This window comes from Thunnus albacares, chromosome 18 (assembly GCF_914725855.1).
Source record: "Thunnus albacares chromosome 18, fThuAlb1.1, whole genome shotgun sequence".
Classification (NCBI taxonomy): Eukaryota; Metazoa; Chordata; class Actinopteri; order Scombriformes; family Scombridae; genus Thunnus; species Thunnus albacares.
This window is the reverse complement of record NC_058123.1, coordinates 23,115,195-23,130,496: the sequence shown is the minus strand read 5'-3', so window position 1 is coordinate 23,130,496 and position 15,302 is coordinate 23,115,195. Positions and strand designations below refer to the sequence as shown.

At 40.8% G+C, this 15,302-nt stretch overlaps 1 protein-coding gene across 8 annotated transcripts in view; it reads right to left on the bottom strand.

The window, feature by feature from the left end:
• vav2 (vav 2 guanine nucleotide exchange factor) overlaps positions 1–15,302 on the bottom strand; it is a 179,853-nt gene that overhangs the window by 44,471 nt on the left and 120,080 nt on the right. For all 8 annotated transcript variants that reach the window (XM_044333364.1, XM_044333366.1, XM_044333361.1 and 5 more), the window contains exon 3: positions 5,499–5,557. In XM_044333364.1, coding sequence (XP_044189299.1) covers positions 5,499–5,557 — 59 coding nt within the window. The remainder of the gene's footprint in view (positions 1–5,498; positions 5,558–15,302) is intronic.

Below are 15,302 nucleotides of genomic sequence, written 5' to 3'. Positions count from 1 at the left end.
AATGTGTTTTTTGTGTTTTATTGGTTTAACTGTGCATCTCTTGATGGATAATGCTTTATTTTTTAAATGTTTTTAATTTACTAGTAATTTGTAATTTGGTATTAATTATACAGAACACAAAGAAAGTCTTTAACTGGTAAACTTCCAGTTATTTATTCTGATGAACCTCATTAACCTAAAGAGTCTTTTAGTCAGTGCGCATGTCAGCTGAACATGTAAAAATCTAAAATTAACAATCTACAGGCAAGCATAAAATTCAACATATAGTACATAGAGAATAAAGGTTCCAATCATTGAATAATGAATGAGTATTGGATTTGGACTGAGTACTTGGATATTAATTGAACATTTCTCTCTAGGAAAATACTATTTTCCTTATAATATATATCAAATTAGAAACAGGGAGGTCATTCAAAGTAATGTATGGGAAATTATTAGAAAACCATGGGCCCATAAAATTACCTGCTTTTTCTTCAAACAACCTCTGTTTCCTTCCTTACAGCCATGTCCCTTCTCAATTATTTCCATCATATCAGTAAACCATGAACTGCATGCGATCATGTCTAATTTCTTCTTCACTGTCTCTAAAGCTAATACTGGTGTAAAGGGAATTGTTGGCACATGTGTGCTGGACAAAGTCGCAGTGATTCAATCCCATTGATCAGCTATCGTCACGCAGCAGAACAACAGTGTTGTCGTTAGCTGTGAATGCAGCTCGAATGGTCAGCATTGGAGGCAGTTTCATGTCCCAGGACACGGCTTTGTTTCTGCAGGGGTCGATAAATCGTTGGAGCTCAAGCAAGCTAGTGCACTTTGCCACTTATTGTACCATGCTTGTCTATAAATCTTCCCGTTCCTCCTTTAAATCTGTCCCTGCAGTTTCATTTCAAAGCTGCTCTCGCCTGGAGAGGCTGTGTGTGTGTGTGCACAAAGTAACATCTTTGCATGTCTGAGTGATTTTCACAACATTTACGTGCAAAATTAGCACATGCGATGCGTTCAAACGGCATAAGTGAAAGATGAGGGGTGGATGTGCAATGTGATAACTGCATACTGATGTGTGTGATGTTATTCAGCAGCGTGAGAGGGAAGAGCTGTGCCTAAAGTGGCTGCTCGGGATGAGGGAATGGGGGGGAGGCAAGAAAAGTGAGAAACGAGAGATCAGGCGATGATTCTTGACACTGTGCCTGTTATTATTTCTTCTTTATCTTTATTACATACAAGACCGTGAGCTGGTTCTATCCACATCTCCTACTATTTCAGTGATTTTTTATATAGGTCTGGTGTTATGCTGTTTGACAACAGCTTTCACAGTTGGAGAAACAACATGATCCAATCAGGGCTTTGTAGGTGGGATTAAGAATGGGGCCATCATCCTCATGTGCCAGATCAACAAAAATAGATACATCCATGAAAAATAGCTGAGGTCTCCTGATCCCCTGAGCCACAACACACACTCAAACATCAGGGATCGGTGATGAACTAGGACACTGAAGCGCAGCTAGGTTGAAGGTGGAGGAGTGGGGTTAGCTGAGGACAATTAAGATAAGCAGTGGGAAGGGGTGTTGAGTAACAGGACAGGAGGATGACACAGCTATGCTTATACTGTAGATAAGCTATGAGAACACACAAGGTCAGCTCCCTGGACACACAGGGAGTTGGGAACATCATGTCTTGACACAATGAGGATGCAACTCAGAATTAAATAAAACAAAAATTCAGAGCTATAATCACTAAAATTCTTGTCTCAACACTTGTCCTTTGCTGCCTTAAATTTAACTGACACCCGACTGTAGCATCTTTTTAGGAGAACATTAAAATAACACACTGTCTCCTGTAAATCCACACATACTTTTCTGGATTTATTCTCCCTAAATCACATAGACTAAGGCAGACATGTTTCTTCAGCCTTGAATGGTGTCTGCAAAGCTTCCTATTAAGCTCCACCAATCAGACGGCTCGCAGGGATTCCCCAAAGAAACTGCTGTAAGCCACCCGGATCTTGATACATCTATTCCTGTGATCAATCCAGTTAGCAGATGATGGCCTGAATAACAGCCATACTCATTAAATATATGGCTTTTGTTGTGTAGCTGGACTACAAGAAAACACTATAGTTGAGATTTCAGATAATCACTGAAACTGTAAAACTTTAAAATTCAAGCTGACTTAGCATGAGCATGTTGTCACAACACAATAAGCAGAAGACAGCCTTCGTGTAAATGAGTCTACTGTATGTCCAGTCTATGTCTGTTGAATCTGCAGAGGGGCATGCAAATGTGTGTCATGTGTGCCAAAATAAGGCCCTCATTTCCAAATAGGGCTGTCATACTGACACAGTGACAGAGACGTGAACTATCGAGGCCTCAGCACAGTGAACAGACATCCAAGACGAGATCAATGGGTTTCAACAGAATGTCGATGGACATGCCTGTGGCACAGTTACCCAGACATTTAACACAGTGAGGAACTCTCTGGTCATTTTAAAGCTCAATGGATGAGACTATGGGGTAATTGTTTGGGTATTGAGACCTCCAACATGAAGCTAAAGCTGGAAAAGATCTTTCCAATTTCCCTTATCCAGTATCTTCTTGTCTATTAGCTTCTTAAAGGGACATCTCACTATTTTTACACAATATGTTCAGTTTATTTGTCTCGGCCTCTGCTGCTTCGATTGGCCACGTTTTAGTGCAATACTAAATCTCTGGAGTATCCCTTTATGGTGTACAGAGACATATAAACCACCCTGTGCAATATAATATATATGTTATGTACAGTATATATCTTGGTTGTGATTGGCCAGTGAGCCCAGTCCCGTAATGCGCATGCAGCAGGCTCTCATGCACACCCTGACTGACAGGCACACAGAGAGGGCCAGTAAAGAGACAGACAGGACCAATAAAAACTTTATGGATTTTTTGATAGTCCGCTGGCCCACCAATGCAGCAGCCCACCAAGATTTGTCCCATTATGCCTGATGGCCAATATATTATTTCTCTTTCTCTTCTTCTCTCTCTCCTTTTTTTTGTTTGATTTTACAATTGTAAATATGTATTTCATACTCTAATTGGAACTAGAGCTTGAAGAAGCCAAATTTCACTGCCTTCAACGTTGCCGCTGCGTTGCTGTGCATGTGACAATCTTGAATCTGGAGGATGAAATTAAACAAATTCCATTCAAACACAGCTGAATTCAAACCAAATCAGGTACTTGATGGGATTTGTTGGTTGTTACTGAAAACAAAATGACCACAAAATTATCAAAACATGGAGTGACCCTTTGTTTAGTAGTTTGAATGTCTTTCATTCCCTAATTTCTTTTGGGTAAAGAATATTGAAGCACAACTGAGTGAAGGTGAAGCTCACCTTTTTCCTCTACTACTGGGTCTGAGCCTTCACTAGAGCCACTTCTATTATTATATCTTCATAGAAGACCTTGAAGGTTTGCTGTTTCATAATTCACTTCAGAAACCACATGTCATGTGTGCCAAATTCAACATTTGTAACATTTGATTGGTCCAGGTGGCGAAAGCAAGCAAAATCTAAAAGAAAAAAAAAAATCTGAGAATTCAAAGAAAAAGCAATCTTATGTTAGACTTCACTATGGTATGTGTTTGAATGAGTTATAGCTGTTGTCAGACCTGTACACAGTTGACATGGGCTCTGAAGCGAGACAGAAGAGGTCTGACAGGTCCTTGGACCTATGAATGCAGCTGACCTTGCCTTAAGCACAGTTACAGAAGCGGGTGAGAATACCCTTTAAAAAAGGCCATTCAGGGTCAGTGAACATCCATGTTGTGTAAGTGCTCTGTTTAATAGCAGCACCTTGTCAGATCATACTGGACATGGCCTTGGACCTCATCAAGCATCTGTCATATATCCCTCTGCATATCTGCACATCCCATTGTTGGAAGCTCCTGTGAGTGTTGTTTTAGATATTGACACACACATCTGCACTACTGCTGATACCACTGAGAATCAACACCTAACTCTGCAGCTCAGTGTTTTCATCCGCCATTCTGTATGTTTAACTCTTTACAGCTCTCTCAGGGCAACTGAAAGATAACAGCCCTGCACAACATGACAGTGAGTTGAAGTAAACAAGGGCTTGGTGAAGAGAGTGGAACATCCAGCAAGCTTAGAGAGCCAGATATTTTTTTGTAGCAAGTTGAAGGAAACAGCATAATGGTGAGTGAATAATACATTTACAGAAGGCAACTTTTGTCAGAAAAAGCATAACAGACAAAGGTAGATACTGTACATTTCTTGTTCTGAAGTTTTATTTTAAGCTTTTCTAGACATTTAAGTATTACTGATTATCTATAACTAACTATCAAGATAATAATGTATGGAAACATCATTTTAGCGAAGGTAATTATAATGGAATTATGCAACTCCCACGATGACCCGTCCCCTTCAGAGAGTGTAGTTCAGTGTACCATTTAATAACCTTAATCAATGTTTTCTTGTTAATGCAAGGAGCTAAATTTGACCTTACTTAATAAAGCCATACTTTATTGATCCTCATGAGGCAGATATGTTTTCAGTTGTTTCCCTGCAAAGGAGGTTAAGAGGTGAAGGAATTCAGAGTTTTGCTCAAGGGCCCTTCAGTAGTGAGGTGCTTGTCCTTCAGTTGAAGGTTGTATCACTAAGACACTTTGCTGCCGCCTTAGGAAACTAGACTTGTAATATTCCTTTTGCGATAAAGCTAGATTAAATAATATTTTACTATTCCATTAATATTCTGATTGCTGAATTGAAAGTAACTCAGGATTAGAAAGTTCAGAGTGTGATTTACACTGAGGTCAAGTGAGCATTGATTTTGACACCGCACAGCAAAATGGTCAGTGTGGACAGCCAGCAAATTAGCCAGCAGTCAGCATGTTGTGTTGTCTTTATTAACGGCAAGGGACCTGCTCTCTCTGTCACTCTCTCTCTTCTCCCTTCATTTCCTGGCATGGCTCCTAATGGACGCGCTCCATCAACTCATTACTCAGATGGATAAAATGGCTTTTTATGTGGCGCCGGTGAGTCACCAAGCTCCAAGCAGATTGAGCAAATGAAGAGAAATCAGAAGCCTATTCAAAGCCTGATAGTGCAGTGTGAAGGATTTTCTCAGCGTCACTTTTATCTGAGAAAAATGACTAACCCTTCATACAATGTAGTACTCTGACTCAGTCAGCAGCTCTTACGTTGTACTACTAAATTTCTACAGAAAAAGTGTACTGCAATACTGTTTGATTGACAGATGGAAATGTGTTATGGATTATTTTGTGCATTGCAAAATAACAGTGGCTAAAAGCTGCAGCTAATTGACAAAAAATGTAAATTGACTTTTAAATGAGCAGCAGCTGTTAATAGCCCCCCCTCCATCTTAATATAGGCCTACGAGTAAATGTGGAATACATTCATGCAAATGGTTTCTGTGACACCGATACTCTTGAGTGCTTCGGCTGTTCAAAGGATAAATAAGAGAGTTAGAAGAAATTAGACACATACCTGATGCCTTTGATTTGTGCAATGCTGTGGTGGGAGATTCTTGACAGAGCGGAGATTACCTGAAATAAACAAAGAGATAAACAGTCACACAAAACAGTCAGCTACATCTTTTGATGTTTTTTTGTTGTTTATTGCATAATTCTTTATTTTTTTTACCTTTTCATTTTCAAAATAATTTCACTTGTGATGTTTATTTCTGGTTTCTTTGAACTTTCTTGTTTTACTGATAATGTTATTATACTGTGATACTGTATTATTGAATAATAAAACAGTCAAAGGTAACAATCAACTATAAAAGTACCTAGAAGATAAACCAGCTGAGGCAACAATCAACTATAAAAGTACCTTAAAGATAAACCAGCAGAGGAAACAATCAACTATAAAAGTACCTTAAAGATAAACCAGCAGAGGCAACAATCAACTATAAAAGTGCCTAAAAGATAAACCAGCTGAGGCAACAATCAACTATAAAAGTACCTAAAAGATAAACCAGAAGAGGAAACAATCAACTATAAAAGTACCTAAAAGATAAACCAGACGAGGCAACAATCAACTACAAAAGTAACTAAAACAAACCATCACAGGCAACAATCGACTATAAAAGTACCTAAAAGATAAACGAGCAGAGGCAACAATCAACTATAAAAGTACCTAAAAGATAAACCAGAAGAGGAAACAATCAACTATAAAAGTACCTAAAAGATAAACCAGACGAGGCAACAATCAACTACAAAAGTAACTAAAACAAACCATCACAGGCAACAATCGACTATAAAGAAACTAATCGTCAGAGGCAGCAATCACCACATCAACAACAAAAGTAACTAAAAAGTAAGAGATCAGAACAGAGGAAACAATCAACAAAAAGAGTAATATATTCCACAGAGGAAGAACCATTATCAAACTGCGTTGTACAGTATGTGCTACGAGTTAAAAGAATATATGTTGATTTGAGTTCAACATCGAACACTGTTCATGTGTTTCTTAGCAACCCCTCTAAGGCGTATGCAGGGCCACGCAGGACTGTGTGTAAACATAATGCAGGCCACCCTTAATGATGACATCCGGAGACATGTGGTGCACAGTCACGGATGGTTGGGTGCCACTTTGGTTTGATCACACACCAACACACAAATTTACACATGCAGTCACGCATTTAAACATCCCCATGTTTTTCTTGTTTTACCCGTATTCTTTAGTTTGTTAACCTTCTCCTTCTTTTGTGCTTCTTCAGTACAAAAAGGTTAAATGTATGTCTGTATTTAAGCTGATTTAATGCTGCATGTGAGTCACACGCTAGTTGGTTATGTTTGAGGACTACAGATGGCGTGCTTGTAAGGTCTACAGAGGCTAGTTCAGGAAGATGAGATAACCACCACCCCAAAACACACACTCATTCACTCACACACACACCCACCACAACACAAAACCCGTCTCCTACGCCTCATTACCCACTCCTGGGTGTATTTCGGCTTGCAACACCGTGGCAATGCCAGATGTCTCCTCGACAGGGAGGAGAAAATTGTTATCTCAACCCCTCTTCCTCGGCAGGTGTGTCATCTACAGCCTCTCATCAAACGCCCTCTTCTCTAAACACACAATGCAGCGTCTCGTCGCTTGTGGTATTTAACATTCGAGATGAGCAGATGCTAAAGGCTGTTGTGATGAGAGGACCGCCACTTTAGGTCTATGGAGTACTCGCGTTGAAGCATTGTTGACCAAAACCTCTCTATTCAAGCTATTCTCATGTTTAACATAAGAAGTTGTGGAGAGTGGGGAGATTACATGGAGCACTGTTATGGAGTACGTACATGTCACATTCATTTACATCTAAACACTCTATGGAGGGAAAAACCCGACGGGGCTATTGCTCGACACGATGATAAGGGGTTATTTCTCTGTGTCGCTAAAGACCCGTGTAATAGGCAGTCATGTTCATGCTTAGTGGTTCTAATATGGGACCAGTCTACCATTACACACCTCCTTAACATATATTCTAGAAACAAAAGAAGGAGAGACGGTCAAAGACAGAAAAAGAGGGAGAACAATAGACTGGTGATTTAGCTCTCTGTTTAGCCAGTGGTTAGGGTGTTTAATAAATCACTGTGGATAAACCCATTGTGCTACTGAGTGGCACGCTGCCCACCTGGCAATGCTGCAGGGAGGGATCACATATGGCATACTGCCCCAACATCATTATTTGCTCTTTTTTTCCTCCATCTTATTGGCCTACAGAGTGACATACGACATGATTTAAACATTAAAAACACCTGAAAAAGCGTAATATAAATGTAAAAATTTAAATTAGACAGACAGATAAGACAGATGATCCGCTGCGGTCAGATCTGGCTAAACACAGCTGGCTCCGTCGGGTTCAAAGGATAAGTGGAGGCTGCAGGCTTAGTGCCAGAGAGGTCACAGGTGATGAGACACGAGTGTGCCAGCGCGCTAGCGTGACTTCCGCACATCACAGGCTGAAGTCTATTAATATTAAATCTGCAGTTTCCTTAACATTAAGGAGTTTGTTCTCATTTTTCAGCTCATGTTAGACTCGCACGTCATAATGTGAAAAATATGTCTCGAAACTGGGAGCGCTTGCAGTCCGTGACTCCCTCTGGTTTCGGTAAGAAATGCTAATTTGCAATCTGTTTTCAGGGAAACAGAGAAACACAATGTGACAAGTGCCTGAAATGACAATAAAACTTCTTATTTATCTCTTAAATGTAGAAGTACAGTTTTACTGTGGACAGATTACAGGATAGTATTTAAGAAATATTCTGCCCAAAATCTATTTAGAAGTAGGCTACAAACTTCTCAGAGCTACCTTTCAAGCAAAGAGGCTGTAAGTGATACTCAAAAGATTTTTATCAACAGTTCTTCAGTGAATCACACTTTTAAGTGCTTTTTTAAAGCACTTTTTAGTTGCCTACTTCCTGTGTCTGCTGTCTTCCCTGTCTGTGTTTCTGTGTCCCTTTCTGCCCCTAATACACTCTCTTCACCCTCTTCTGATCCCTTGGTTCACTCAAAGCCTTTGAGTCTCTACACATTATTAATTTCCCTCTCATCTCGTACTCCCCGGGGGGTCTTAATGCTGGGGCTAGCCAGAGAATAAAGCCTCTTTCACCCCTCTAGGAATATGGAAAAGACAAGTCACACGATGGAGTGATAGCTTAGGTTTCTAAAGCCCCAAACCAATATCTTACCTTAATCACCACCCTGCAGCCCCTGCCATGCCCTTACCCACATCTGAACTTTGCTGTCAGTCAGGAGGATGTAATTGAAGACACATGTAAAGTCAGACAGCTTCACTGATGCTCTCAGTGTCTGCATGAGACTGCCATGCAACATTTACGATCCATTTACTGCATGACAAGTTTATGTGCGTGTGTGTGTGTGTGTGGAGGGCAGGGGAGGGTAGGGAAGGGTAGGGAAGGGAAGGGTAGGGAGTGGGGATTGCATCTACGGATTAGCTGTGAGGCAAGGCCAAGTGTTTGCAAACACACGCCACCCCTACACATCGCCAGACCCGCCACATGTGGCCTCTGTCCCAGCTGGGGCCAATTTAAGTCTCATGTGACCATCCCGCATCCAATCAGAAGACCTACAGGACCTGGTTTCCCCTGGCAACCAGGCTTTACTGAATATGCATGGTCATCAGTTATGAGTCAAATCAAATCAAACCTGCAGCCATATGCTATTAACAGTCGGAGGGCGGAGCTGTGATGTGATTAAAATCTGAAAACATCCACAGGAGGACAATTGACAGTCCATCACAAAACACACCCAACCGCCAGTTCTGCTTATATCTGATGCAGTCATGACATGATTATATCTCGCACCGCAAATCAATGCATGTGTTGGAAGTCATCCAACAAAGAGGACAAATAATGAAAAATTCATCCCATTACTTCAATGTTGTTTTTTTTTTCTTTTCTCATTTCTCTTACTGGGTTCCTCCTCCAACAGCTAACTCCCTCAGTGTGATATATTTATGAAGTATTCACACTTTGATAGGACAGCATTGGTCTGTTTATGCCAGCCTGCCAAAGTGGTATGCATGAAGCAAAAAGGGGCACAGAGTGGGAGAGCTGAGAACAGATGGCTGAGTGGGAACCCTGCGTGTCCAACATCAATAATAGACAGACAGAGGAGGGACGGCTGAGCCCATGTGTGTGTCTCTCACTGTCCCACTGCCTCCAGGAGTTTCTGCCTTTCACAAACCTTTTCTTATTCTCTGTCTTTTTTCCTCCCTTTGGTCTCAGCTTCTCTTTTTTTTCCTCTCTCTCTGTTTTGATGTTTCTTTTTCCGCTCACGATTCACACACAAAAATGTCCAGAATGCTTCCTCATATTAACAGGCCATAAAGCGAGAATGCTCATGTACTGTACCCTCACATAAACTAAACTTTATTATTGGCATCCAGGAGGAAAATGTGTTGACTCTCTTTTGCAGGAAAATCAAAGCAGAAGGACTACAAAAAAGCACATTCAAATATTAAAACATACAAAACTACAAGTGAAATGGTGATAGTACAACCAGCAGTTGGGTAATACTTTGGCTTACAGCAAAGCAACATGCTGTCAATCACAGAAATGTACTGATGACAACGAATAATAACAATCTATAGTCATGAACATAAAAGCAATGCAAACTATATAGTTACTGACAAAAATTAAATATTTAATTTAGATTAAATATAAACTACCGAAATGGAATTAAAAAAAAATTGAAGATCAAGTTATAACACATTTCCATCATCTGGGAGAAAAGTGGAAGTTTGAGACGGCACACATTCAAATCTAATAGGATGTGATTTACTGCAGTACGTCCCTGATGGTCCCTTGCCTACTTTTTGTATGACAAAACCATGAGTGCTCTGCAAGAAAGCGCATGAATGACTGTGATTGTTCTCCGAGCATTGGCTCATGTTAAAGTTGCTGAATGCCATCAGGTGCCTGCATGAATCCTGATTGCAGTCAGATTGGTACCTGCCACATTGTGCTAAATCCCCTCAAAGCAGACCTTCCAGCTGCTTGATTACAGGGGATTTCACTGTGTATGTCCAGGCAAGAAAAGCCTCCAAGCGGGCCTGAGGGCCAGAAAGAGTGCTGCTGACCCAAAGACCCCATTTACTTTTAGTGCCAAAGAAAAATGGCAGTAAGCCTACAGAGGGCATGCGGCCCACACACAGAATGTACAGATTTACGATTTACTGTGGGTCACCGATTGAAAATGTGGGTTAGTTTACCATAATGCAAAATGACGCTGTAGGTTTTTAAGCCTTTCAGAAAAGTTGGGTAGATTTCCATGCATTTCCTACAACCAATCAATATGAATTATCGATGTGATTATGTGCCTACGGATCAATTTGAAGCTTGTTTAGCTTTAGGACCTTAATCATTGATTTGATCTGAACCTGTGCTGCTTGGAGGCAAAAAGGGCAACGGTGGCTAATATGTGCAAATTGTAGTCCATAGATCGCATCGGCCTGGTCAACACCTGCAAGTGCAACGCAACCATGTCCATGACCTGTCCCATTTCATACCAAATCACCATACACATGCCTGCTCACTTAGGCGTGACTTCACCTGTGTGTGACGTGATATTTGCCCATGTGTGTATCAGCGCACACACTCAGGCTTGAATATATTCACATTTGCTGCGCATGAGTGTACACTTTTCTTACACACACACACACAGATCGATGGTGCATTATACCCCATGGGCCATGCAATATTGGTAAGGACAGGTCCTGGTAGTGATGGGGTTTAAGGGAAGTTAATCCAGGTGTCAAAGGGGTAGATAAGAGGATGAGGATGAGAGAGAAAAATGTTGGAGGACAAAAAACGTCCAGTGGAGTAAAGAAAGGTTAGTGCAGTGAAAGTTTTGTTTTTGTTTTGGCTATGATTATATCTTTTTGTGCTGAGTTTCATTAAAGGCCTAGTGGAGCATGACTTGTAGGGCTGGGTGATATGGCCAAAAACATTATCATTATAAAAAATTTTCATATTAATCGAGTTCAAAGGCTGATTTTTGCTCCTTAGTGAACGTTGAAGAAACCAGACTGTTAATTGTGGTTTTAATTCATTTCACAAATCTGAGGTAGAACATTCAAAACAATTATAATGATAAAATATGCATGAGTACAATTCAGTAAAATCCTTTTTCAGTCCTTTTTCCTCTTCAGGGCTAGTTTTTCAGATCTGCTAGTTACTTAGTTTAGCAGTCAGTGATGACTTCTCTCTCTCAGTGTGATTATATCAAACATCAAATTTTTGTTATATTTCTATTGAGAGAAATTATAGAGATAATTATCGTTATTGTTTTATTTCCCAGCTCTAATAAGTAGAGAACATACCAGGTGTTAGTCAGTGACTGTGGGCTGAAGACGTCAGACAGTCATTGACTGCATTTGACACCAAATTGCTATTTACAGTAAAATGAGGACCTCAGGTTTGTTAACTTGTCCAAAAACATTTTTTACTCTGACCCCCTAAAATGAATCTGACATGGATGTAAACACCCTCAAACTATAGCTTAAGTCAGCACTTTAGCCTCAGAGTCATTTGATTTCACATCCAGTGAGTTAGATGAGTACAGACTCCAAACAACTAAAATGTATCACAGTCTTAATACTTTCTGACTGCTCTGTAAAATGTGGAACAGCAGGCGATGCCATGGATTTAAACCTCTCTTTGCGTGCGGCATTCCTTTTCACCATAAACCAAGCTAAATGGTTTAGTTAAAAGGTTGACAGAAATTCTGCTTGAATAGCTCACCACTACCTCTGAGTAAATCTACATTCAAGATGTCTGAGCCAAGCAGAGTTAATAACCCTTATGAATTGGCCCGGATTAAACGACAATGGCATGAAAAGGTGCTGCCTCACTCAGCAGCGACAGTAACTGATCGCTTCTGATTGTTGTGTTTACAGCTTATTCGTTGCAAAGCCGGTCCATTCATAATGAATGAGGAGGAGATGTGTTGACAGTATTGCGGCAGTGTTTGTGCTCCGGGCTGAGCGAGGATGTGAGAGTGAGGGGGGTAGTGAGAAGATCTCGCAGACATCTGGTGACTCAGCAGCAGGAGTCGGACAAAGCTCCCTAAACTCGGCAGCTCTGCTGAGCAAGCATAGAAAGTTCTCACTATGACAACTGTTGAAAGTTGGGATGCGGTTGGTTTCAGACGACTCTGGTGCTGAAATAGGCAATTCTACTAAGTGTCCCGTCGTTCAATTTGCTTTTCATCAAGCAACGATGTCAAATACTCTCTTTTTTCAGCTTCTCAAATGTGAGGATTTGTAGCTTTTCTCTGTTGATCATTATAAATAGAATATTTGTGGGGTTTGAACTGTTGGTCTGACATAAAAAGGCAATTTGAAGACATCACCTTGATCTCTTGAAACTGATAAAGTGCATTTTTCACAGATTTTTTGACATTTTATAGAGTAAAAAAAGGGCACATGAAATGAGTCAGCCTTAGTTGGTTCATAGAAGGTTAAACGTGTGAGGTTGAATGTCTTTGTTGGACCGAGACAAAGCGTTGATGTGTGTATGTGTGCGTCTAATGAATGTCAAAATAATCTTCTGAGGATTCTTTAGGTGGGAGTTCACTTAAAGGTTAACAGAAGGCTCTTAAGGTTATGATAAGCGTGTGACTGAAGGACGCCTGGATCACTCGGAGCCCAAAGGGTTGAGCGGGAGAGGTGAGTAGATAAACCCGTCTTCCCCGTTTTCTCACATTTTAGTCTGTCTCTTAATCTCATCCTGCAGGCATATAGTATAACGCCTGACCCGCCTGGAAGGGTGTCATGGCGAGCACGATGGCAGCAGGACAACTTTGCACTCAGCAAATCGCGGATGACGCCCGCATTTACACGTGCTAGAACAAAACAGCTCTTTAGGGACACGGTGGCAGCTGACAAAACAGCAAACAGTGTGGACGAGTGATGCGGAGCAGCCCTTCCACTGTAGATGAACTCTTAAGCCCTACTGAGCTGATGCCTTTCACACACACACAAAAAAACACACACAGAGGCAGAAGTCAATGCATGAAATGACCTCGCAATGAGCAGCAAACGCAACTGTGATTGAAAGTGAGAGCTGAGCCAACAAAAGAAAAAAAAAAAAATTGCATCTATAGGGCACATTTTCATTACACCGGGTGGGTAGTCACTTCAAGAGCGTCTTTGGTCTTTGGCTGCAGGTTATCTTGCAGTAAGAAATGAGCAAAGATCAGACACTGCTGCTTCTCCAGCAAAACAGCAGGTCAAATCCCCGTACTATTACTCATGATCTCAACACACTGCTGAGAGAAATCACACCCCTCCGCCAAGTGCTAAAGGCTCCGCTACAACACATTTGTCTGTGACTGCATCAGTGTTTTGGTTGGCCCTGTTTTTTTTTTTGGTTTTTTTTTTTGGGAGGTGGAGGGGGGGGGGGGGGTTCGCCTCTTCCCAAACATGTGTTTGACATTTGCATGCAAGAAAGACTGAACCTCCTGCTGTGATGAAAATTTCCAGAGTGTCATGCCATGTTTCAAAGTCTTTCATCAGCTGTTCTTAGGCTGTGAACCGTCCAATTTGCTGGACCACCATTGACATTTCAATCAGCGGCACGTATAAAGGCGCTCACAGGGTAAACAATGAACACATAATGTGTTTGTAAGAATAATGCTGAAGTGTCACTTGTGGTTATGTCCAGCCTCGGAATACGAACAGCTGTAAGGAAGACACTGAGAGGCGATGTTGTGCAGTCGAGCAAAATGTGTCGATTAAGTCTGAATCACTGACAAAATGTGAGCAATTGGGATCCAAAATGATTAAAATATGGCTTCAGTGCTCTATTGCTCTAGGAGGAAACTTAGATCTGCGGTTGAGATGCGACCAATACATCAACAGGCTATCATCAACCAATATAGGGTTATCAGAAATACATCTGCTTTGGCATGTAGAGCAGTCAAATACAACCACAAATGCTTTACTGACAGCATTTTCACAATTCTCAAATATCAATATTGGTATCATTCTCAAAAACCCCAGTGCTTGTCGGTCTGTACTGGAGATTACTGTATAAAGTAGGAAGATGGTTTATACTTTTAATACATTAAAAATTTGCAAAGGTTACAAACTATCTCTGTTATGTTAAACATTGTTATTACTGTAGTTCACTAGCAAATTCACTGACATTGCTCCTCACAAGGAAGCAGAGGGAAAATATATCTTTCTTCATCAAGAACAAATCATGGAAAATCAAATCAAATCAAGTTTATTTATAAGGCACATTTAAAAACAACCACAGTTGACCAAAGTGCTGTACAATAAAACATCGGGGATCAATTAAAACAAGGTGAAAACAGCTAAATCTGCCCATTTCTTTATCTTGAGGGGAGAAAGACACATTCAACATTCTCTCTTTTATCTTGTAGTTTCTACATATAGTATGTGTGGCACATGCATTTGTCAATGATTATTATGTGCATGCCCTAGCATATGAGTATTTGCACAGAAGTCTATGCATGTCTTGCCTCATGTCTGTCTGTGCGTTGGTGTGTGAACATTCTGAAGTTGAAGCAGTTTTTAGGCTTGTCAGGCCTATAATCTGTTGTGTCTGCTAACTGTTTGCAGAGCAGTTCCGGTGAGGTTGCCATACAACACTGTCTGGCTCAGAGTTCAGCTGCAAACAGCTGTTGCTTTCAGCCAATCCATTAGTTATTACATAGCCTTTCCTCCCCATTTTTCATCTGCGGTGGGCCAACACAGCACACACACACACACACACACACACAAAAAAAAATGCTGTTATG